At 33.0% G+C, this 26,674-nt stretch overlaps 1 protein-coding gene across 3 annotated transcripts; it reads left to right on the plus strand.

Moving 5' to 3' along the window:
• Positions 1 to 1,070: 1,070 nt before the first annotated feature.
• On the plus strand, positions 1,071 to 25,859 carry LOC106170561 (sideroflexin-5). 3 transcript variants are annotated; one of them, XR_001239214.2, is made up of 13 exons: positions 1,089 to 1,217; positions 1,615 to 1,683; positions 2,315 to 2,419; positions 2,711 to 2,765; positions 3,004 to 3,029; positions 3,572 to 3,682; positions 4,755 to 4,820; positions 5,051 to 5,141; positions 5,705 to 5,820; positions 8,564 to 8,649; positions 10,517 to 10,634; positions 23,671 to 23,810; positions 24,843 to 25,859. XR_001239214.2 is itself a non-coding variant. In XM_013550454.2 (12 exons), the coding sequence occupies exons 1-12, from the start codon at positions 1,137 to 1,139 to the stop codon at positions 23,746 to 23,748; spliced, it is 1,002 nt and encodes a 333-aa protein (XP_013405908.2). In that variant the 5' UTR covers positions 1,071 to 1,136; the 3' UTR covers positions 23,749 to 24,363. The 3 variants fall into 3 exon arrangements, 2 of the variants coding, with proteins under 2 accessions (XP_013405908.2, XP_086867525.1); XM_013550454.2 differs by lacking the exon at positions 24,843 to 25,859 and having other exon boundaries at positions 1,071 to 1,217; positions 23,671 to 24,363; XM_087011399.1 differs by lacking the exons at positions 8,564 to 8,649; positions 10,517 to 10,634; positions 24,843 to 25,859 and having other exon boundaries at positions 23,671 to 24,363.
• The last annotated feature ends 815 nt before the right edge of the window (positions 25,860 to 26,674 follow it).

Genomic DNA, 26,674 nt, shown 5'->3' on the forward strand with positions numbered 1-26,674 from the left:
ATCTGTTCTCTGTTGATCACTCTGCAGATAGTAATAATGATGCGTAATAATAAGAAACAAAGAAAAAATGCCACATATAGTTATTAAAAAAAAAATGCAACTAAGAAATCATGGATGACCTTTAACTTACATTATCTTATATTCCACGCGAAGAATAGCGTTGTTATGAATTTTACTGAAAACAGTCATTTAATCATGATTAATAGGGCCTATAGGAAGCCTGTCTACTCTTTAAATGTTAACAGACAAATTACGCATTTGCGAAAAGGTGAAAACTATTGGTATGTGTTCACCTATGTGCTGTACGTTTGGTTCCAGGAAACAAAAAAGGTCAAGATTTCAAATGAGGTCATGAAATTTAACTAAAATACGATAATTCCGGCACAGAATTTACAACATTATTGCCGCGTAGGCTTATCTTCAAAAACAAACTACCAAACCCGATTATACTGGTCCGTGGGAAGGGTCTTTGTTTAGTGTGAGATTGAGAGAAGAAAATCCAACCCAAAACTCATCTAATGTAAAAACAAGGTCACATAACGTAAGACTGAAAAGTAATTTCCCATTTCACGTTATCCCGTAATAGACCCTAGATAGTTTTGCTGATAGTTTAGTGTGTATGGATGAAGAAGTAATCACAATGATCGTGATGTTCACCTCTAATGACACTGGAGAAATGACAGTATTCAGGCAATGTAATAAGCATTGAATTTCCTGGATAAATGAAATCGCACCGACATGTTAGTACGAGGGTAGAATATGATAATCAACAACTTAAAAAGGTTTTACAGCAGCCTAATATTTTTGCACATCGAATAGGCCTACTGATTTATCGGCATGCCTACCAATTATTTAAGTTTTGCAGGATGTTATTGAAATCCAAGCGTTTCGAAATGGCCTAGCTACTTCACTTTTAATAAGCCCATATCAAAATTCCACCTTTTAAAAAATAGCCTAAATTGTAGATAAACCTGTGGAAATTGAAATATATTTATTATAATGGCTCAAGACAATTTAATGTACAGGTGCACTTGACTGCGCACGCACGTTCATAACTCACAAGTTACGTGTGTTAGTTGTCCTTCCAGGTCACGTTCAGCCTCGTTGTGTTAGAGGTCTAGGTCAGCAGAACTATCATGGCGACGTCGGGAGCGAACTTGCAGCTAGACTCGGATGGTTTTCCACCATTTCGACTAAATGAATCAAGGTTTGACCAGGTAATGAATGCTTTACCTAGTGGGTGATTGGAATAATTCTTAAGGAAAATCTAATAGGATATTTGCCTTATAGAAATGCTCGAAACAGAATAATCCTCGGTGTTCTTCCACCGGATAAATCAAGCGTATTGTCACTTTCAACCTGTTCGAGTGCTGATAACTAACTATTTAGAGCTTTTGCTGATACGAAATAAAGATAACCGAGGAATGCAACTTCGAATGATGGTTTCACGAAACTGCACCTGACATTAAGGTTAAATATCTAAAATGCTATATAGTTTTAAAAATTTTTAAATAAATTTTGCATTAATAACCCAACCCACCCTACAATAATTTTAAACACACATTTATCATATTAATGTATTTTCTACATTTGTTTCAAAACTTGATTTACCAGAACACATTCTCTGGAAGACTGCGTCACTTTCTAGATGTTGTTGATCCAAAGACCCTATTTACATCAAATGTAAGTATTGTTCATACTGTGCTTTTAGACTCTTAATTCTGATAATATACAGTATAAAATAAAATGCATTTACTTTACCTTAAAGGTATTTAAGTATGGTCACTGGTAATTAAGTATTTTCTTAACTATTATACTGTGTTTATCATATGTATACATCTTGTAGTGAAATTCTCTGTAGATATTTTTTGTATGTTGACACGTTTGAGAAGTTTGGCAATTAATGTACATGTACTAGTAAATGTACCTTGGTAATTATTATGTAAATGCATGCTCTTTTTTTCTGGTTAAGCCAAAATAGCTTGTCATACGCGTATATGAATGTATGTGCTCATATTTTCTTTTGTATCCACAAACCATCATATGATGGAGTATGGATATTTACCCATTGATCTCTAATATGTGTGGAATGTGTATGTACGTAGTATGGGTGCATCAGTAATGTGCATGGAAATTGTTGCAGTGTGTGTGTGTGTGATAATAAATATATTAATAAAAATACTTTACCTTATATATTGTCAGCATGTTGCCATATAATCAAACATTCTGGTTTCCAATTACTTTGCCATTGAACTGTTTGATGTGAATATTATGGGATGTTATTCTTATAATCATGTTTTATGCTTTTTTATAGCAACGTTTAAAGGAAAGTTGTCAGTTGCTGCAGGACTTTCAAAATGGCAAGCTACCTCCTAGTATTTCAAACAAAGAGTTATGGGAAGCACAAAAGATAAAGCAGGTACATGGATTATGAATTAGACAGAAAACATTTTATAAATTAAAAAATAGTGAATAAAAATGAGTAAATATGAAATAAAACTGATGCTTAATGTCTTTGAAACACATGGGTTATATACAGAAAAGATAAGAAAACATTACAGAGTTTTTTTTCAATAAAAATATAGATATCTAAAAAATAAACAATGAAATTAAAAAGTTTAACTGTTTGGAATAAACTAATTTTTTAAGTTCATCTAAGACAATGTGTACAATTTGTTGTTTTTATTTGTACATTTTCTTATTTTTGTAGGCAATTATCCATCCTGATACTGGTGAAAAAATATTCATGCCATTTAGGATGTCTGGTATGGTTCATAAGGACTTAATACTATACTATTATCTGTTTTAATTATGGTACTGATTTTGATAATCTTTTCATAACATTATTGTTTTTTGTTCTTAGTTTTGGGAAGGTTTAATATATTTTTGTGAATAAAACTAATTCATTTTTATCTTACTTAGTTATAACATTATTAACACATTTGAATTAGCTGTTTATTTCACATTCTTAGACTGTTTTGTTGTCATATTCTGTGTTTGTAGGTTTTGTTCCTTTTGGATCCCCAATTGTAAGTCCCCAAAAGTATGGAAATTACTCAATCTTTGCAATGAGCCAAAATTATCAAACTTTTAAACATAGAATTTTATAATCACAAAAATGGTATTTCTGTATAGCACTTGTGGTGCTTTTATTGCATAGAATAGAACTATATTAATTTTGTTGCTACCACTAGATATGTACGTTCTAATTTTAAGAAATTATGACTTAAAATTTACAGTATCTGTAAAAGTCACAATTTTCCAGCATTGAAAAGATTGAGTACCGTGTATAATTTGCTGCATTATTTTTTTAACATTGAATTATGTTCACCAAAGATGAGTTTTATATACACAGACATCACTGCTAAAGTGTCAGTTCCAGTAGAAAACTATATTTTTTGAATGAGGATGAAGGTACTGGTAAAGAAAAGAATGTATAACATAGATCTTTTAATACATTCTTGGAAAATAGCATATAAGATTTACAGTTGTCTGTTTGTACTGGTGATACTAGATATTCTAGAATATCAGCATATTAAGTTGAAGATAATAAATATTATTTATCATTCAGGTTGTTGGTCTTCTCCTTCCCAATCCCACCATTAAAGCCACCATCTTCTGGCAGTGGCTGAATCAGAGTCATAATGCCTGTGTTAACTACTCTAACAGAAATGCCACGAAGGTAAGACAACAAATATAGGCTGTGGCTAGGCTGTTAAAGGGGTAAATCCCTTTTAGATGTGGGATGGATGAAGGCTAAGTCAAACTTCTTGGATAAAACCAGGTCATGCTCTTCACCAAATAGCACACATTTGATGGAGCATTACATCATGCTAGGTCCTTATCTTATAAATCATTATTTAATTATTATCAGTAGTAATAAAGTTTTCTGTTTTGTAAATGGCATATTGAATATAAAAGTTGTGAGTTGTTCATACAGAACAGCCTGAATATTGTTTCTGATATATAACAGAATCAGCAGCTTAACTTATTTATGCATTCTTTGTGCAGTTCTGTCTATCCATGCTCACTGAGAACAATCTGTTGTGTTTATTGATTGCAGTGGCTAGTTACACACACAATAAACAACATAACTTAGCATATTTAGAATTGGAATGCTGGCAAACTTGTATAGTTTTGAAGAGAATGATAAAATGGGTGAACTGGTTTAATCTAAGAACAATTTGTGACACAATGATGGGGTAGTGAAGTAAAACGAATCAGTTAACTCACATTTTGATAAGTTCCAGTAAAATGTTTTTATCCCACTGCTGGCACTTAGAAAAAAAAAAGATAATTACACTTGTATTTCACTTACTGTATTTTTAATGTGCTTCACTGCATTCTGAGTGAAATATGAGTGCAATCATCCTATTGTTTGAAGCACCAGCCATGGAATAAATTCATTACAACAACTTATCTTCCATTGTATGAGATGTCACAAGTGCTGATTATATCTTGGCTGCCCCTCGATATAATATATTGTATGTAGCATACGGTGGAAGACTCATGCTGTAACTGGAAGAACAATTAAAAGATTTTTTTAGACGAGGCAGATGTCTCAAAACATACCAAAGTGAATGTTTTGATTCATCTAGTTGTGAAGAGAAGAGAAAAGAAGAGCAAATGGCAAGAAGGTCGAAACTTAGTGTTACTCATTTTTAGTAAGATCCAATCCAGATTCAATTTTTTCTCTTCTTAAGTTATCTAAAAACATACATTATAATTAGCTAAAAAGTTTGTTTCTTTTTCAGCCAACACCGATAAGTCGGTTCTTACTAGGATATGGTGCAGCTGTGGGTAGTGCAGTTACAATAGCGGTAAGATATAGAATAGCGGTAAGATATAGATATAGAATATGTCATCATGCAAATACCACCATATACGTGTTACTGATTAACTTGACCTTCTCTACTTAAGAAATACTTAGATCCCTTTAACATCTTTTTGGATTGAAATAGAATTTATTGTTCTATTTTCCCTTTTAAGCATAAATGTTGTTAATCTGTTATTTTAGAAAAATATAAATTTAGCTAAAAATCTTACACAGGTAAGTCTAGGAGTGATGATCAAAAGAGCAAATGCACTGACACCTTCCATGAAACTCCTCATCCAGAGATTTGTACCTTTTCCAGCAGTTGGTGAGTATATCGATATATATATATATTTTAAGTATAGAGATTTGATGTCAAGGTGACATTATTTATGCTCGTAATAAAAATGCACTCTATTAATGTTAAGATGGTTAAGTATAAAGGTTTTTTAAACACCATTTTTTTATCATGGTAGTAAGAGATGGGCAATGCACAAATACATTTGAATCCAGACATATGATTAGATACTATTAGATAGTATTTAAAAAAAGAGTTTGGGTAATAAAGGGAAAAACTCCACATGATGTATACCTGGCTTTAAAATGTACCAGTACATTGTCCCATTGGAGCAAGTCCACTGTAAACCGGGAGTGATTTTGCTTTAGTCTGGGTTAAATGATGGCAATATTCATCAATTGTGATAGAGAAGACGACATCATTGCCCAACCAATTGTTACAGGTACCAGGTTGCACCTCTTTTAGGACAGATTTCATTGATGTTCATTGCACTTTGTTAAAGCAAGGCAGTGAAAAATTTAATCATAAGTTTTCACCATAAGCATGTTTGTTGATCTTGGTTATACTTTACCTGTTGTATATTTCTCCTCCAGCCACTGCCAGTGTATGCAATGTCATTTGTATGAGAAATAATGAACTTTCTGAAGGTATTGAAGTTATGGACAAGGAAGGGAGGATAGTAGGAACATCTCAGATTGCTGCCAAGAAGGTAGTATATCATTTAGAAATAATACTGTAGGTTTAAGTTGAAAAATAGTTTGAAATTAAAAAAGGAGCAATTCCATTTATATTCCAACTGAACGCAGTGTCACAGACTACCTGAAAATAAAAATGAATTTTTATGTTTTCAGCTATTTTAAACAGCTGTATTGCTTGAATTTATATTTTTTAGAAACAATTTATTTGCTGCAGGAGAAGAGTGGATTTCACTAAAGAAGAAACATTATATTTTATGTGATTTCTTCAGAAATAACTTTAAACTAAATTCCCTAAACATCTTATGTTTTTGAAGTTTGTTTAAAATATGCCATAATGAACATGTGCCCCTATATAGCTCACCTGCGACTGAATATTGATTACCCCTATAGCAACCAAGTATAATATTTTATTAATATATGCTTTTATTTTGACAATGGTACAGATAGTAAATACTATTATTTTGCTCATTCTTTTAATATTGAATAATTAAGAATATTATGTTTTCTGAATAATAATATATTTTGACAAATGATAGGTGGAAGTTAGTCCTTAGTGTTGTAACATATGGTACAGAATTCCATCTTTTCTTTCCTCATGTATCACAATAAAAATACATTAAATGACACACTTTGAATCTAGAGTGTATTTTATTTGTTTGTTTTACCATGTGTTCTGTCTTTCTCACTGTCATTAAAACTCATGCATTCAAATGAGAACAACTTATAGCTCATTAAAGTTTTAATTGATAGTTTAATTAGCTCATAATATGGGGATTAGCTTTGATGTTTTGTTGCTACATGCAACTAACTTCCCCTTTCCTTTGATCTTATTTTATTAGCCATTGTTAAATTGTTAGTGCTTTTTTAGGGACAGGTAGATGCTGGTGTTAATACTGTTCATTTTTTCTTTGATCTCTTTTATGAAATGAAAAGCCACGTGAGAACCCTGCTATCTTTTTTTATGAATAATATAAACACTTATGAAACTTATGTCATCATGTGAAGTTATATACATCTTGGTTATATCTTATTTCTTTTACCAACCACAAAAATATCAATTTTGCAAGCTTTAAAGACAAGGTCAGAAAGAACAAGGGATGTTATTGTTTATCTCCATTTGATGCTATGTTCCTGGTAAAGTCATGGAGCGTTGGGATATTTGAGTGCTTCCAGGCCACACCAGGCTGTAGGTAATGTAATCCTAGTCTGGCAAGAATTCATGGTTTATAAGATAGTGAATAACAATTGAATATAACTGTATCTTAACTGTTGTAGGTGTTAGGCTGGTCTAAGGAGTTATTCAAGAGAAAAAGTGGTTATCTTTTCAGTGATTTCAGTGATATTGTCTGGAGGAAAAAAGGAGGTCAGAGATTAAGAGAATGTTAATTCAAAACTCTCGTAGAACATAATTTGTTATCATGGCCCATGCTATTTCTCACAGATTAAGGTATGAAAAACATGAACACATACTGGTCATTAGGCAACCTGACTGTTAATTAATATTATTATAAAATAATGATATATTTGTTTTAAAGCTTATCTCAAAATAAAAAGATGTTCATGCATAAAGAAACCTCAGATATATGTAAATATAAAGGGCATGGAATAGACTGTCCTTTAGCATAATAACAGATTGGATTTTTTAAAGAGTTATATCACTGAAAAAGATATGTCTTTAGTTCTGTTTTGAATTTTGTTCAATCTTCCTTAGATATATTGGAAAGTAGTTTCATTTGGTTCAGGCTGCTATTTTGTAGGAATTATCATCAGATAATCGGTCATGCTACAAGTTTTAAGATGTTCAACTGAATGGAGTTTGCATGGAGGTGTATAATGTGAAGCCAGTATATTCAAGTAGGAGGGTGTAAGCTCATAAAATTCTGTATGTACAAACACTAAAAGTTTGCATGCTTACACAGGTAGCCAATTCAACATAACTGGAACAGGAGTGATTGTCTTTTAGTATAAGGGTCAGTAGACTATTTGATATCTTCTGTATATGTTGATAGTTGTTGTGTGCTTGTGTCCAAGTAGTCAGTGATACATGTGCTGTGAGCCTGTCTTATCAGACACAATGTAATGAAGGAACATGTCTAAACCTCCTATTTATAGAAAAATCCCTTCAATAATGTGGTGACCATAAGTGATTAATATCTGATTGGCCTGGAAACAGCTTTATTCTTTTTTTTTTATAATCGTTATAGTAGGGTTTTTACATGTATATTTTCTATCTATCTATCTATCTATCTCTATAGATGTATCTATCTATCATTTATGTAGTATGTCTGACCCCATAAAACTAGAATTTTTCATTGTATGTATAAACATCCATATGACTCTGTTACCTGTTGATTAATAGGTATGTGAAGTTTTTGTGTTATTTTGGTTAAGTTTTGGAATATTTGTGTTATTTTGTCAGATATTCTAGTTTCAGGCTCTATATGAGACAACTGTCCAAGAACAGTTTAATTTTTAATCAAACTATAATTTTAACTATTTTTGATTTTATTTTATTACTCTTGTTAAAGAAAATGCCATTATATCTTCTTTGAGATAGTCATATCCAAGCCTGATAACCTGTTAAGTTATTTTTTTTTAATTCTTATTTCTATTTTGCTTTTTCTTAATAATAAAAATGTGATATTTTCAGGTCCTCCTTCAGGCAGCAAGAACAAGGTTTATGATGCATAGTGGTTAAGTGATAAGTTTTGAAATTTTATTTCTATTGTGATTTATGAAATTGAATATTTCCAGGCCCTCCTTGAGACGGCTATGACAAGGGCTGTGTTACCTGCCCCTATCCTCATTATACCACCTGTTGTTATGACACAGTTAGAAAAGTGAGTGATTTAACATCGAGTATTCAATGATAGATAATATAAAGAGGCAGGTAGTGTGAAATATAGAAAAAAATTTTGATTTGAGCAGCATTTTAAAAAATCCCTATGGTTCATTCATAAATTGATATAATTTTTCTCAGATGAAATGATGTAATAAAGATATAACTTAGGATGACATTGGTGACAAGGGGACGAGTCTATAATTTCAACTTTACCTGTGTTCCCTGCAAATATTTGGGTTGTTCCTTGTCAAAATGTTTGTCAAAAAGATTTTCTGCTTGTCCACTTTAGAACACTACTTCTTGAACCTGTCACAGCCATAGTGGAAATAAGCCATCTTATTATCAAGTGGTTAGGATTCCAAATTACTTGATAAATAGGTGTGCTTTTGAATTTCACAAAAGAATTTGTAAGAAAAAGGGTCTTATTATGATAGCAACATTTTTTTCTATTGAACTTCCTTAGGCACTCTATCACAAAACTATTTTCCCTTTCAAATATGCCTCGACATCACCATTAGTTTTTCCCATTGAAATAAGAAAAAAATAATAAAAGTCAGTATCCCTTTCATAAACATGGTGTTTTATTTTCACCATGATTAAGTACAAGTTGTCAAACACACAGGTGTTGCTGCTGGAGGGGAAAAGTCGGCTTGAATCGCGGGCAATTTGCTACAAAAAATTAACTCTGAGATATAGCATCAAAATGTACGAGAAAAGTGAATATAAAAAAAGAAACATGATAATTTCAGACATTTTTTATCTCGAGGACATTGTATCAAAATATACAAGAAAGCATAGAAGGAGAAGAGACATTGTAATTTCTGAAAAAGTAAATTAGCCTGGAAACATGTTTTCAAATTGAACAAGAAAATTAAGTGGAAAAGGTACATGGTAATTTTTCACAGATAAGTTAGCTTTAGGATATCTTTAGTATATAGATTGAATAGGAAAAATAATCATTATCATGAAAAGTGTGTTGCTTTGGGGACTTTACTTCTATTTGATGTGCATGAAAAAAACTTGTCTCATTGTGTAAGATGTTGCTTGTGTCTGTGAAAGAGCAATCTAATATATCTAAGGTTTGTTTGACATGTCCATGGCTGTGGACCTCTTCATTATTGTCATATTTTAATAGTATGGTGGACAATTTAGGTGGATTTTGAGAGTGATGTTGTATATCACATTACCAAAGATAAATTCAATTTAACACACACTAATCTGACAAAGCAGAAATTTGATTTTAATAAGGTGGTTGAAGTCAAATTTTCAAAATTAATATTACAAACTACAAACCTTTTTTCCATATTTTTGATTGGTTTTTGTAATCCATTATTCAGTTCCACGGTTACTGGAAAAAATGCACTTGGTCTGTTGTTCAAAAGGTCTATTCACTTTATCATGAGGAGGCGTCTGTGGCCTGGAGGACTGTGTCCTATTTTATAGATGGCAATAACCCCCAGTTTTATCTGCTTTTAAGGTGCCCAAAGTCTTTAAACTGACATTTTGCAGAACATCAACCTTATGCAGATAACAGGATGTTTCAAGTCCTTTAACTCAGTGTTAACATTGTTTGATATGAATCTTTTACTTTGTTTTTTTATCTGGTGATGATTAAAATAGTAGCTTCTTTTCTCTAGAATAAATTTTATTTTGGTAACTCATTGACATGTTTATGCCATACATTGACAGTGAAGATATTAAAATTAAATGTAATTCTCAAAACTATGGCATGCTAGAGCAGAATTCTATATTCTTTATAGAAAAGTTTTATTCAGTTTATAATCAGCATTGCATATGCATTGAAAGTACAGTAATCAACTGTCCAGTCGTTTCAGTAGTTAACAATTTAATTTATTTTATTTCAGGACTAAGTTTCTCCAGACTCGTCCAAGATTTCACTTACCCATTCATGCTGCAGTAGTAACTGCCTGTTTTGGATTTGCCTTGCCTGTTGCCATTGCCTTGTTCCCACAGTTTTCCCAGGTAAATCAATCTCTTATTTTTGTGGTCAAATGTAGGCCAAAATGTGCCCATTTCAGTTGAATAGTCTAACTGACCCTTAATATTTGTAATGAAATGATAGAAATTGAACTACAAACATTTTTTGGTCAGGTGTGAAAAAAACACTATAATCTAAAATAAAAAAACACTAATATGAAAAAGGAAAAGAAAGCTTATGCCATTGAATAAAGGTATAAAAAGAATAGAAGGGAAAAGTGCCCTTTAAAAATGTGATAATCATATGACTTCCATTCTAGAAGGGCATTGTAACCTAGCTACTCAGCTCATTTACACCATCTTTTTCAGAATTTGTGTTTCGAAATGTCTTAATTCTTGGCATAATGGCATCTCTGTAACTGGATAAGGATAGACAAAAATATAGTTGTTCAAACAAACATGTGCCCATAAACACACAGCAAGTTGAAACTCTCTGTATTGTTAGTGTCATTGTGGTGAACAGTAAACCATAGCCCATTAAACCAATACTATACATCCAATCACTGGAGGCTGGCAATTGTTACAGTGACAAGGGAGACTTTGCCAGTTTTTGTGAAAAGCTGCGATAACACGAGGTTGCCATTAATATCCTCATCAATTCTACAGTCGTGTTAAATGCTGACAGGATTTTTTTACCATTTAATGAAGAAAAGAATGGGTGCTTCTCACACCATTAGCCGGGAATGAATGGGGAATGAGGCAATTCCAGTCAGAGATGATGAAGTTTTTAAAGGCTTGTCATCGTTGCATGCAGCAACACTGGATTGCTCTCCATTACACCCCATTATGTGTCATTATCAGGAGCAACAGAGCACTGGAAATGACAAAAAAAGGTTTTTTATATATTTTTGTGCCATGGGGTTTCATGAGGAGGTCTCAGTAAACTGACATGTTAGTTTTTACAGGATGTTTGCATGTATAAAATTTTTTCACAGGTTGCTACAGCTACACTTTATTTCATATTTCACACAACACATTTTTAAAAGTATTAACTGCTTTCTAAAATACGCAGAATGTTAACTGATTTTTTTTACTTCATAAATGTGTTGTATTTTCTTTAATGAGTGCACATCTTGAAGACTTTATAATATCATTTAGTTTGAACACAAGAAGATTGACATGATACCATATCAAATAATTTGACTTTTCATATATGAGTTAGGGAAGACTTTATAATCTACTGGGCATAGCTTGGAGAACACTGAAAGAGAACATGGATGAATGTTGTTTGGTTCATTTCTGAAATTAGACTTGAAAACTTGAACCTCAAACACCGCTATCCTAAAGATTACTGTACATCATATGTTGTATTTAATTATTGAGGAAAAAATGACAATAAAGTTCCATCATCATAACTTGAGAAATTCCAAAAAAGTAATATCTGGTCACAAAACAAATAAAGAAAGAAAAATTTGTCACCATGGTGTTGTATTTGAAAGCATGCGTCATTATAATAAGTCAGAGCTACTTGTTGTAGCAGAATATCTGCTGTCTATTTAACTTTTGTAGTACTGACAGTTAAATTTCCCCATGAAAACCCTCCTATTTGACAAGAGAAACATATCAATGACAGTGGAGTGGATAGTTAATGTTGGTATTTATTCTTTAAGTATGAGAAGTCCCACACCTGCTGTGCTTATAGTCAGTTCATGCTTACCATCAAAGTGGAATAAAATAAGGGTAATTGTCGTGAAAAACACAAATAAATTTGATAGCTTAATTTTGATTGATCATTGAACTTATTTTTTTTCGTCACCATAATCGACCTTGTTGCAGGAAAACATCTTCTCTTTTAACCAGTTTATTGTTGCTGTCTTTTTTCTTAAAACTGCATACCAGGAGGTATTATGAATGAAAAAAGGTTTTTATCCTTTAGAAATTATGAGTTTATTTGTCATGAATTCTGGCATGAAGTATTAATTTTCAGCACATTAAGCAATTATGATGCAGTTATGATATCCAAATGCATGATGAACTGCCATAACATTATTGTCAGGCTTGTGTAACTTGCAGTGTCATGAGTGACGCTGGTGGTAATCACTGATACTTGATCCATACATGATGTATAAATTGATGCACTGTGACTCCAAATTATGACAGAATCAGGTTTACCTCTATCAGTTTTGCTTGATCCACATAAGTAATTTAGACTTAAAAAACAACCATGAATATTGATTCAAAAAAAAAAAAAAAAAAAAAAAGAAAGAAATAGACAGAAGGTATGCTACAGGTGCTATTTTAAAAAGGAAAACTGTGAGAAATAGATGGGTTGTTTTATATCAGTAATTAGATTTGTTTGAATCAGTAATTAGATTTGTTTGAACATACATTGACATATACTGTTTCATCCCAGTTAATTATCCATATCCAGTACAGGTTGATGATGACCTCTTGTGATACATGTATATGTGAGGTAGCCCATGTTGCTAAATCTAGCATAAATACATTAATACTTGCATACTGGTACATACATTGCATTGATTAAATTTCTCTTGTTCAGTACAAAAGATAACATCCATGATGGTACATCTATGTACTTCATGTTAATTTCCCTGTTCCATCATGGTACAAGTCTGGTCAACTTAATGAAATGAAATTAGAGCATTCAATCTTTGCTGTGGTTTATACATAATTGCCAGGATATGATAATTTGGTCACCTCAGTGTGCATGTTTGGCCTGATTTGGTCTTTGAACTATAGAGTTAAGGCTGCTTATTTACTGGTAGATTATGACTAAGCTGTGACAGTTTTACACTTATTGATGTTTCATCTCTTCATCAACTGATGATGGTTTTGTAACATTCACAGGAAAACTTTTTGATGAGGATGAGGAATTTTTAAAATTAGTTTTGATGATCAATACTGTTTCATTTTACATCTGATTTGTTTTATTTTTCATAAATAATTTTTCAGTAATAACACTTACTTCAGTTAAATATTGAATTCTACTTTTTTTTTTTGCAAGAATTCGTTGTTTTATTAATATCACACAGGAGCAGATTGATGAGATAAACACATATCTTACATATCTTTATATGTGCTCACTTATTGTTAAAAATGTTCATTTATGTACTGGGAGGTGCCAGATTGAAGAATCCTGAATGGCCATCAGACCTTGTATCAGACATTGTAACTATGGGTTATTTAAATGTCTCTGAAGTTTATTACTGACTCTGGATGTCACTTTCCATCACCTGTATAAAAGGTCTTATTTCCCTAGAACAGGTGAAGGTGGCTCTTGGCCTATTACTGTCACTCACTCCCCCAGGGTTACCTCATCAACATGATCACTGGTTATGCAATGTTCACATACAGGTGAATGGGTTCATACTCATCAGGAATATCTCTGCGTTTGTTAGGTAAAAAACTGTGTGTGAGTTTCTGTGGTATCGAAGAGACAGAATGAAGGTTGGTGCTTGAAAACTAATACAGAATTCTTGTTTTCATCTGTTTGAAAACTGTCATTTAAAGATTCCCTTTACCTGCTTGCTTAAGTTCAGTTAAGATATATCAAAATTATATGAAAGACTTCTTGTTCAATAATATGGAGATTGATATGTGCATTAAAAAAGAAATATTTAAAGCTAAAAGTGTCCATATGTATAAGACTTTTGGTTCCTACAAAAAGTATGCTTCATCAAAAACTCTTAAAATTTTATTTTGGCACATTTCCTTTTTAAATCTATTAAAACAGTGTGACTTTCAACATTAGAAAATTAATGACAGATAAGGATTTTGCTTAAAAGCATACAGTTTAATTTTTTTCTGTATCCCTTATCCTCTTGTAGTTCCTCATTTTAATTATGCAATGATTCTTTTTGTGGCTCATGTGGATTTTTTTTACATTGCCAATGTTTGCATGAAAATGAGTAACAACTTACGGACATAAATGATAGTTTACCATGAGTGAACAACCCAAATTTTTTTCAAAGAATGAGAAGATTATTGCATTACAATGATCCTCAGAAACTTGTCTCAGAGGTCAAAGAGGACATAGTGTGCAGTATTCAGCCCCAGCCCACAACCACATTAGTCACATTTCCCAGTGACACACACATACCCCTTACCCAACAAGCAGGCAGGGCAGAAGATTGATTTCTATTCTTTCCCACAAAACTTGAAGTTTTCAATTGTCATTGAATAACTGTCTAATAGCCCTTAATACCATGTTTTCTATATCACCTTCTTAAGTAGGGTTAAATGCAGGGATTGTACAACCTTTAACAATTGCCTTACTATTGTAGACAGGGGGCTGGAGTTTATGACTGCTGTGTATTTAGGACAATAATTACAGTAGTGACAGTGATTACAGTCTTCTCACCTAGTGGTGATGTAGTCAAGCTGGATCGGACAATGGTCAGTGATTATTGGTCAAAGGTAATGGTCATTCTTAGTATCTGCTTAATGATATAGTTTACTGTTGCTAACAGTGTTTTTGTGTTTAGGGCAATAATTTACCTCCAAGGTACTGAAGTTTCTTAAAAGGAATTTTGTTGATGAAAATGCACTCTGTGATACTTGGTACTTGTTCACTATGGACATTACTATTCTGTGCATGTGTATGCATGGTGCACCTGTGCACTCACATGCACGTGCATGTGCACACACACACACTCTTAACATAAAAAGGAGTACAAAGCATATTTAACTATAGTTTTACTAATATTTTTTTAACTGCTTCGACCCCATTTTTGTTTAAATGTATGTCAGGTGAAAGGTAAAAGTAATCCCAATCTTTTAGTTTTAATTTCTCAAAGATAGTTTATTATTATCAAACAGTGAAAATCCAAATAATACACCTTCATGATATGATATAAATGTTTTAACTTTCATTACAGTTTAGTGGCATTAAATTAAAACAAATATAGTCCAATGAGCAGTGCCAAAATGGAGCTATTTATAATCTCTTGGAAGATGGCCTTCTCCCATACTGCCACGCACTCTATCCTGTTATTGATCTTCTATCAGTATAAGACAACTTACCGTATAGGTCCATATTAGAATAGTCTAAACAAGCCTAAATAATCCAGGTTGGAATTAGAACACCACATTGTTAATCCAGAGTAACAACTTCAGGGCCTGTTAAGATGAGAAAATGCATGATGTTTGTATTGTCACTGACGGCAAATAAAATGACAACATTTCAGTAGTGTAGGTGAATTTATCTGCAGTAGATGTTAAAGTATAAATTATGATTGATAAAAGACTGAGAGCAGCCTGGGTATGGAGAGGAAGACCCATTGGTCACCTTTTTCAAGAGATTACATGCAAAACTCCTTTGTACCTCTTTCAGGCATTGTATTCTTGGACTATGATTTCTATTTGGTCACCACATGGCTATTAAAAAAAACTTTGGGATAAAGTGAAATTTATTGAGTTATCATGAATGATTTTTGAGTTATCAAAGTCTAAATGTCATGACAATATGACTTGACTTTTTCCATGATAAATAGATATATGCTGTGTGAGCTGATCTTTCCAAATTGTGTAGAAACACAACATATTTAAAAAAAGTTGTTATGTATCTAGGACGAGCATAATTGGCCTTTGGGACAAACAGTAAAGAAAACAGAAAGTAGCATATTACAAAAATGAGTCCCCATTACAAACCTCTCCTAGCTGAAATAAAGCACTTTTAATCTCTACACTTTTAACCAGATTTTATAGTATAACTTCCACTTGTAGCACAGAAATGGCAAAAAAAAAAAAAAATCGAGATGAAAAACAAGAAGCTTCTATTTTATTTAAACAAAGAAAAGCCTATCATATAATATCTATTTTTTCAACTGATTTTTGTGCCTTGGTATTCATGAGAAAATGGAGGAAGTTTCAAGGAAAATTCATTTTCATGCTATATAACTGTCTGAATTGGTAAAAGCTGCTTCAGTGGTTTTTCCATTATCATAATGACATGAAACATACCTTAAAGGAAAATATATGTAGAACATTAGCTGTGATACATCCCCCACAACCCACCAAAATATGTCATAGGAAGCAAAATGTTTCCAATAAATATTTGAAGTTTTGTGATCATTTCTCTTCCAGATTGTCAAGGTCCAGTCACAGAACAGGAATTTAGCAAATTACATGTTCTGTGATATCATATTGACACTTCAACTAGTCCCTAATTCAGCAATGTTGTTTGAATTAGACAGGAAGTAGTTAGGCGAGTCAGATTTTTTTCAAGGCAAAACTGTTACATTGAAAGGTTTGATTTATAAATTATAGCTAGTTAGTTGAGTCAATGCATCCTGCACGAATGTGGATCTTTTTGTTCGTGTTTTGCCTCATTTCTTGAGCTGTGTCAGGTTACGTCTTTATCAGCCCCTCGCACCTGCAAAGTGGAAATCTCTACGCCATGGGTAATTTCTGCTGAACAAAGCTGGGGTGATGGCAAAAAGGTTTGCAATTCAGAGTCTCCCTCACCTTCTCTACAAAATAACAGCTATCAGATTCTTAAGTGGCATATTAATTTTGTTCCATCGTAGTTGATGGCATGTTTAAATGATAGCATTTGTCATAGGGGACATTTTGATGGTGACACAAGTGGTCTGGGGTCATAGAAAATTTTGTCTGAAAACGGATATGGCTCATTATTTGCAGGCAAATCTATATCATATGGTGGATCAAATTTAGGTAAATATCCTATCTTTTTAGAAAATAATCTGAAAGGAGACTGAAATTTAATCCAAACAAAATGTCATTATTTATCGACTACGGTTGTAACACAAATCAGAGTTTAGAATTGATTGTGGGTGGAGGGGTTTCCATTTCATTGTATTCTGTGAAAATTATAGTAAAAAATAAATGTGCATTGAAGAATATTTCAGTTTATTTTTCAAGTGAATTTTTTGCCAGTTTTCCCAATACTGTAACCCAATAATTGTAACTCCAAAGAAGTGGTGCATTGTGTTTTGGTTTAGAATGTGACCACTAGATGGCAGATCAGCTGTACTTGTGTTTGGAAAAAGCATTTTCACTTCAGAGTCATCTGCACTATATGCTTTTTCAATTTATACACACTATTGACTCCTTATTAACATAAAAAATTACAGAAATGCTTGATGAACTTTATATAAGTTTGATTTACATTTTAAAAAGTCTGCAAGGTGTAATTTAAAGAAGTATTGAAAACAGTTCAGTTTGCCACACCCATGTTGGCACAACTTGCTCAAGATATTCTTCTACCACCTCAATGGTGCATGTATGTGATGGGCGGCATATTTTAGGAAGATATAATTATTATGTGCAAAAAGTCTGCCATAGTCAGGACGGAGGCCATCACTGAAGAGACTAAAAACTGCCAAAATTTTTAGCATAGCAATCTCAGACTTTTTTGCATGTAGCTGATATTAATAATAAAGCCATTAAGTACTAACTTTTACTTTCCAAAACCAATATTGAGGAGTAATAAGCAGTAAAATAATATTATTATATTGCATTTAAAAGTATTTGAGAAATTGTTATTGGAAGCGTTGGACATTTTAAAAATCTGCTTTATAAAATTAACAAATCATTTTAATGGTATCTTGTTTTTTTCTTTTTCTTGAGGAATTGAAACTAATAGGACTAATTATAAATGTTATTGACTCTATGGTGTTAATTTTTTTAAAAAACGCTACGCAGGCAATATGCACTGGTTCTTCAGAGTAAATTTTCATTTCATTTTTTTTTTCCTGAGAAATGGGGGATTCACACAGCTTGTTTCCCTTGTATATTGAACAGCAGAGGACATGTCTAAAACTTACATAACAACTTTGTATAACAACAAGCATCTTGCTAATTTTCATTGTAGCAGCCATGATAGCAATATTTCAGTGCTAAAAGGTCTTTGTCCCATCTCTGTCTCCAGCATATGTTGGCCGCTACTTTGACAAAAACAACTGTCCCCTTGTTTTGAATGATTAATGATACTGAAGGAACGGGGCTGGTAACAAGATCTCATAACTGCATTCTGAAGTGATTAATATGGAATTAAACATCCTGCATTAGAAAAAAATAGAGAGGCGCACATTGTATGAGCAGAAAGGCAGAAGCAGATGCAGTGTCGCAGTGTGTTTTGTGGGCTGTTCAAAATGATCACTGTAACTAACACTGATGATCTTGTAAGAAACAAGGTGTGCCTTTAGACAAAGGAGTTACAAATGATCCGCATGTCAGAGCCTTGTTAATTGATTGCCTAAAAGATTGTTATGATTGTCCATTTGTTACATGGACATATGTGACTTTACTGGTAACTGTCATGTATCCATCAAACTCCCCATTACGTGAGTCTTGTTTCAAGGTCTTTGTGAAGTAAAGGGAACATTAGTCCAGATTTGTAATGTATTAGATCTTTCCGTGTATTAATGTTGGATAAACAGCTAAAAATAATTTTAATTTTAAGAAAAACAGGTTTCTTTTGACGTATTGTGTAAGTTATATTACCAGTCCTTTTTTTCTTGCTGTCATATGAAAATGTTTAAGCTATTTTTATTTGTAAGCCAGGGGTTTTATTCTTATGTTAATGGTATTTTAGGTGTAGGTTTGCAGGTGTAACGAGGATAGGATAAGGTGAATTAAGCATGGACTTAATGATATTTTTCATATTATGTTTCAGCAAAATTCTTTACTTATGATCTCACATTTCAGTAAGATATCAAAGTTGATGGTTGTTTTGGAAATACCAGGTGCGTGTTTATAAACGTATTATCAGTAATCAACTTTTAGAATTTTTTAAAAGATAGAATAGGGTCAAGACTGATGTGTGCAAATGATCTTCATGTCTGTGGAGATGATGTCAAAATTGTGTCAAATTCATCGTACGGTTGAAATTTGTTTCCTATGTTTTTTAATTGCATCATTCATTTATATCTCTCTAATAACTCAGTTCACTATCATTTTAAATGCAATGCACTATTTTTGTTTTTGATTTTGGTCAGTTTATGAATGGGGTGATTTTACAGTAGTAATTTGCATGGTCTGAATGTCAACCAAAAATGTTCAATGGATGAATACTGGTAACAAGTGTAGATTAACTTAGATCAAGAATCCATTGATTATATGGGGTTTTACATGATTTCATCTTGTCAATCCAACAGGATGAGGCCTTATGTAACAACTTCTCTCTTTATTTCGATAGTCTCCACCACTGATATATTAAATTGGTAGTTTCTAGCCAATGAATAACACACCCCCTTTGTTGCCTGGATGACAACAGGTCTGGGGTGATTTTTAAAATGACCTTTTGAACATTACCCAGTGATATGATTCAAATAGGTACTTGGTGGGTTATTAATGGTATTCTACTTATCACATATATGGTAGAGAGTTTCAGACTGTCACTTAAAATGGCCCCTGTTAAAGTCCCATTTCTCTACTTATTGATGCTAAATAACCACCTTTATTTCTTTCAAGTTGATGATGAAAAATGGAATTTGTCAAGAAAAGCAAGGCGATGTGATAATTTTAAGTCATTATTATGGAATCATGTTCCTAAAGTCATGTATACTGGGGATGGTATGGAGATCACCCACATTGATGTTTTATTAAAGAAAACATATACAAAATAAGAAACAAGAGAAGCCATTTTCAAGGGTATTGAGGTAGAACAGAAAGAGCTGCGGTCTTGGGCGCAGATTTCTGTGGGCAAGCCTACAGCTATGGTGGAGTTGCAGGGGTACGATTGAAATCATTCGTGCCCTATAGGTGTGAATAAAGTACTTGCCCTGCCTTCCAGCTCTTGATGCAATTGTTCGAAATGCTTCTGGTTGTTTGACTTTCTATCCAAAATACCCAATCTCATTTCTAATTTCAAATAAATACAGTGTAACCAAATGCTGTGTGCTGTGTAAATTTTGGACATTCAACTTAGCATTGTTCATGTAGAAAAACGTGAGGTTGAATCGGTCGACCCTTGATGTATCTCAATTAAAATTATATACTCGGCTCATATGACAATTCCAAGCACGAGAACGCCCAAACAGTTAGCTCACTCAGGCATGAGTGTAAAGAGATTTCTCGCCAAAGTCCTTTGTACATGATGTTATTAGGACTACTATTGGCTTTTAGCAGCACAGGCCTCATTGTACCTTTTGGTATTACAAGGCTTTTAATCATTTGCAGGGTGTACCATTACATTATTGTTCAACAAACCTTAGCCATAATTTTGTAAATATTATTTTAATATTTTTTGATTCATTTTTCCTCTGGAATGGGAAGGCATTCTATTAAGTCGATGTTTTTGATATCTTTCGACTAATTTGACCCTCTTGTGTGGTGTGTGTAATTTAAGCATATTATTTTCTTTCATGGGGGTAGGGGTATTAACATTTTGACTGGTGTGTTTGAAAAGATGATGTTGTGATTAACACCTCAGTGTACTTGCGCAAATAATTCCTGCATGCGCGACATTGCAAGCATCAATAGATACTTTAACCATATAACAATAGCATTAAAGCCGACACCGAATCCTTAAATATTGTAAACAAACGATCAAACATGGTCTGTTAAAATATACCTTTAACCTCCACTCTAAGCTCTTGTTAGGATCAAGTGTGCACCTTGGTAAGAAGGGGTCTGCAGTTAAATGAAAATGATCGAAACAAAATAAAAACTGTATGAAAGATCATTAAAGGCGAGGACAATAGGAATGAAATCACAAAAATTGTTATTGAGTCCAGCATGTTTATCTAAACAGTCCCCCACATTTTGAGCAAATATTAAAGGGCAATATTGATGCCCGAATCACCTTTATGACTTTATTAATAGGAATAAAAACCAGAAACTCTAGTGGCAACCTGATCATAAATTGAAAGGTTGCACAAGTCTTGTGCGTGGCCATTTTGTAATGTCAGAACAGCAGTCAACAACAACTGACATTAGCTACAAATTTGTGCCTTTGATACTTAATTAATTGTTATAATTTTTGATACAATTTTGGGAATTCCTTCTACCAGATATCAAATCACGAGTAGTTTTGCTTTTGTTGACAAGTAGAAATTTTATTGGGAATTCAGTTGGTTGTGGTTTTCATTCCTTAAAAAGAAATTTCAACTTAATTATGGTTTCAGGCTGATCTTTTTCTTTGTAACTTTGTGATTAAGTGAAAAAACAAAGTATCCTACCAACCCACTTGTGTTAATACAAAAAAGGCATGGTCTGACTCAGAAAGTTTCTTATTGATGAGACATTCTCCAAAAATATGGTAGAGTGCTTCAAAAATCATTTAACCTATTCATTTCATGCCTGTGCAGGCATATCATCTTTATCACTGATCTTATTCTTCTATATGAATTGATTTTCACTTTCTTTGGGCCCAGGATAATGTAATGAGATTGGGTAGTAATTGTTGAAAACCTTTGAACACACTGATAGTTTGTCAAAGTGACCTGTAGGAAGTGTTATGGATCAGAATAGTGATATCTTGAATGAAAACGAAGATTTTGACACGTCATTAAGGTGGCATATTGACTTAATCAGATGAAAAATCTAATAGTTTCCTTTTCTTAGGTTACCATGTTTTGTGACCAGCTGTAGCACTACAAGATTAATGTCTATTCTGTAAATTAAAATGATGGATTGTTTATGTGGATTGGTGTGCTATTATCATTATATTTTTCCCAAAGAGAATTTGAAAAAAAGTGCTTTAGAAATTACATTTTAAAAAGGTGCTTTAATTGCAGTATTAGGAGAACAGTGGTACCTTGTATTAATACTGACTACTTGACATGTGTCATGGTATAGCAGATAAATATCTACCTCACTCGTATCCCTTTTACTTTATAAGTTCTTACATAGATTACATGTTTCACTTATTGAAACAATACAAAACTTTACACCTCTGATATTAAATTTCTACAAGCAGCTGGTATTACTTTTTTCCCATTTAAACATTAAAGAGAGAACAACACAAGGTTCTTTTTCAATCCAAACTAAGCTGTGGGCCTTGGTATGAAAGTGTAGCATATCCTTCTCCATACCAAACTTGGTAGTCCTATTACCAATCTGAATGTGATCAATATACAGTGATTAATGGCACTGTTAACAATTAAGTGCTTGTACCTCCCCCATGTGATCATTGAAGGTCCTCCATCAAGAGGTGGCAGGACCAAAATGATAGGCGGCAACTATGGATAAAATTTCTTTATAATATTTGTCTGTTCAGCGATCTGATGATTCGGGTGCTATCTTTATAAAAGAAAAACTGACATAGCCATGGCAAGGAGAGACTAATCATTTGTAGGGGCAGGGCTGATCAGAGTAAATTTGAAAAAGATTGAGATGGCTTATTTAAGGAAGCCCTCTCATGCGGTGTACATTAATGGATGGATGAACAGCTTCAGTGGCAGAAAAATTGCCTCTTTTTGTCCGCGGAGTGTAATTACAGATAAAGGTGATGGTTTGTGGAGTGGAAGAGATAGTCCACAGTCATTGATAGCTGGTGGGGATCACTTACAAGACTGGGGGAACCTGCTTGTATTTAAGAAACTTTCTCAACCCGAGAGACATCACATGCCACACATATTTTTGTATTCAGAAAAATTATCCATTGATCGATTCATCATAAAATAAATTTAATATGAGATGGTGATGTTATCATATACTTAGGGGAATAGTGAAGAAAACAATATTATCGTCTGTAGGTGCAAAAATGTTTGTGAGGTCAAAAATCTAGGGTCAGGGGTTGAAGAATGAGCCCCGCCATAAATAAATATGATTTCAATGACATGTGAAAGGTTGTAGTAATCAACACTTAACAGAAAAGATTTGATCCAAAGAAACCTCTCAGATGATGAGATAACAGCACAGCTGGGCACTGATTGTAACCATTTGAAACTGAGAATTAATGTCAAAAATTATACTGATTTAGATTATTTCATTAGATTCATAGTTTGCCTGTTGCTCTTACCTTTCATTTTTAGCATAAATACTGTGCATGAAAAGCATGTTTTGTGCTTGTCATAGAAAATTACTGAAAGGACAGAATTAATGTTTACTGTATTTTCTTATGTGTATTTATTTTATTTATTTATTTTTTTAGATTTCAACAAAAGATCTTGAAGCCAAACTTCAAGAAGCTACCTCTGAGCCAGTGGTGTACTATAACAAAGGACTGTGATTTGATCCTCTCAGCAAGCTTGTTTTTTCATGAACCAGGTGGAAAAGACCAGCATTACACAAGTGAATATAATGAAATATTTAAGAATCATAAATGTGTATACAAAGTTGATAGAAAGACTAATTATGATGTTCAAAATTTCCAAGAAATGAGAATTGACATTATTAGATTTTTTTAAATATTAAAATGATTTTTTAATAACAGTAACACCACTGCTTATTAGCTTTGAAAATTTATAGGCAAATTATTTTGATATGTTGATTTAAATTGACTGTATATCTGTGCACTTCGGTACATACAGTATATTTATGTAACAATTTTGTATTGAAATTTACTATTGAATGATGTATAAGATATTGACATACCTTGTTATATTTATGCAGTTTATAGTATGCCAGATCACTTACATATCCCCACAGCTGTCATAAATGTAAAATGTGTACTGTGCTGTTAAATATTCTGTCAGCTACATATATTATACAACACTATTGACAGCATTTACCACAGCACTTACAACAATTTTATAAAAGAAGGATTTCTAAGAACATCCAAATGCAGTATTTAATGTTGTTTTTACCTTCTCAGAAATATGTTGAAAATATAAAGTTATCGCTTAATTCTGTTTACTTTGTATTCAATCCTACAAAAAGTGTATTTCAACCTCACACTTTATTTCCTTGATAAAGATAGCCCGGCAGATAACTGCATATCATTTCAGCATATTTAACGGACTTACATCCAAATAGCTATTCAATGATAACACAATTTGACAATTTCAGTAGAATATATACCCAATGGATACTATTTCAATTAACCTCCCGCAGTTTCCATGGTTTACATTCCATAGCAATGTAAAGTTGTGCAAGCGGTATTAGATTGCTGTTTCCTAAGCAATAACGCCGTGTGTCCTTTGCAAGGTGTGTCAATTAACATACTGATCTCCTCTCATTACTACCTGTCAACGTGGCTGCAAGAATTTCTGGCATGAGCTCCTGTCCTTAAGCGGGGAGTATGTCGCTATAAAATAGTTATGGTTTCCATTGCTCACCCCGGATTTCGCCGTTTTACAATGGGTATATCATTTTTCTTTTCAGAAATGTAGCATGGTATGCAACAGTAGCAATGATGTTCGCGGCTCCTGTTGAACTTGCAAATGCAGGGTGCCGTAGATATATTTTCCTGCTACGTTTTTTCTCCGTAATGACGATTTCATGACCTACTGATATATTTCTACGGTGCTGAAAACACAATGACATATCAGGAAATTATGATTTTCCATTGTCAGTTAAAAAGCACCTTCAGTGAATTTTACTCTTGCCAACTAAAATATTACTTTTCAAAAGATGTGATAACTGCGAAAGTTTTAAAAACTACATGAGTTTTCAGCGTTGCATTTCTGTTTAAATTTCTGTTTAATGTGGCGATTTGCATCATGCTGAGCTGGTCACTATTTTCATAGTTTTCATGGGCCAGCATTTTACTTTCAAATAATTTTACAAGGGAACTGCTTGTGTCACACGCATATAGCAAACGCCTACAAGCAAGAAATAATTTGGTGTGTGTTTCTCCAATAAAATTTTATTTTTGACCATAATTATGCCTCGTGGCTGTAAGTAAGATGTTTTTAATATTGTTCTCATGTCAGACTTTCTATTGAGACTTTGACTAATCGATCTCACTTAAGGTGATAAAGATAGGAGGTGAAAGGAAGGTTAGATACCATTAGTGAGACACCTTGGGGGATTTCCCTCTCTGCCCTCCCGGTTACAGCAGAAAGAAAAAAATTCTTTCACTTATCTTGAAAAGCTGTCAAGCTATTATGAGCATTAGAATACCATAAAATCTCCTGCAAGCCATTTGGTTTCATTTTTTTCTTCTTAATTTTCATTTTTTCCTTATTTTTTAACTTGAAAGGTAAACTTGTGTAGTTAGACTGAAAGGATACTGGAAAAGGAGAAGCCTGCTGTAGGAAGTTTTTATGGTGTGTTAATTACAAAGTTGTTTGTTTAAGAACCACGCTTGTTGTTTTGTGTTTTGTTTGAGACTTTAGAAAAAGGAGGCGTAAATATTTATTGAGCCGGTAGAAAATAAATTCGGTTCTTTTTCTGCAATTATGAGGAAAAGTGTCAATATTATTATGAACAACACGCGTCTTGTAGGTGGCCATTGTTTATTTGTGAGTATCATTGCTGTGTATGTAAGTGTGAGAGACCGCCAGTTAACTGTGCAAACAAGCTTATGGCGAGTTCTAGCGTCTAAAAAAAAATATTCCCAAGAGAAAGGCGGTAAATAAGCGTGACAGTAAAAATTGTGTCATGTGCATATTTAGAATTATGTTATGAAAAAAGAAAAACGTTTCTAAAAATGATAACGAAAACACGAGCATAATTTGGGGTAAATGTATCCTTGCTCTTTTTCTTTAGTTTATAAAACTGATTGAGTAACAAAGATCATGAAATTTACGTCAAATCTTTTGGTTTAGATATTTCTTTAAAGTACATCTATAATTCCCTTAAATGTTATGGTAATTATAATCTCTTAAGTTAATTGTTGTCAGTTTCAGAATGCATCACTTTAGTCACGCTATCAGCCTTCTATATTAAACACTGATCATCAAATCCGTAGGCTCCGTGTTTTGGACCCTACAAATGTCTTTGCTTACACAAACACCCATGTTTAACGTAAACTAATCACAAGGTAGTTTGAAAAATGACTGTAAATTTGGTAAAAAGGTGTAACTTTTTTGCTTCATAAGAATTATTGTTATGGCCATTCGACTCGCTTCCATCGTTTCAAAAATGCAGCAGAATAATTACATCGGGTCACTGAGAGGCTAAAATAAGATCGGCACTTCATTAACAGCATCTTCTGCTTGCAGCAGCGTCTCAGCTTGGCGTTAATGACTGCGGTTAATTGTTCATTATCT

Source organism: Lingula anatina, chromosome 1, assembly GCF_051362555.1.
Source record: "Lingula anatina isolate TDL-2025a chromosome 1, LinAna3.0, whole genome shotgun sequence".
NCBI lineage: Eukaryota > Metazoa > Brachiopoda > Lingulata > Lingulida > Lingulidae > Lingula > Lingula anatina.

What these genes read in the sequence shown, in the direction of transcription:
- LOC106170561 (XM_013550454.2), top strand. Translation starts at nt 1,137, where the DNA reads ATGGCGACGTCGGGAGCGAACTTGCAGCTAGACTCGGATGGTTTTCCA. An exon ending in AGACCCTATTTACATCAAAT is followed by an intron (nt 1,684 to 2,314) that starts GTAAGTATTGTT and finishes GCTTTTTTATAG; the next exon opens with CAACGTTTAAAGGAAAGTTG. An exon ending in TGTTCCCACAGTTTTCCCAG is followed by an intron (nt 10,635 to 23,670) that starts GTAAATCAATCT and finishes TTATTTTTTTAG; the next exon opens with ATTTCAACAAAAGATCTTGA.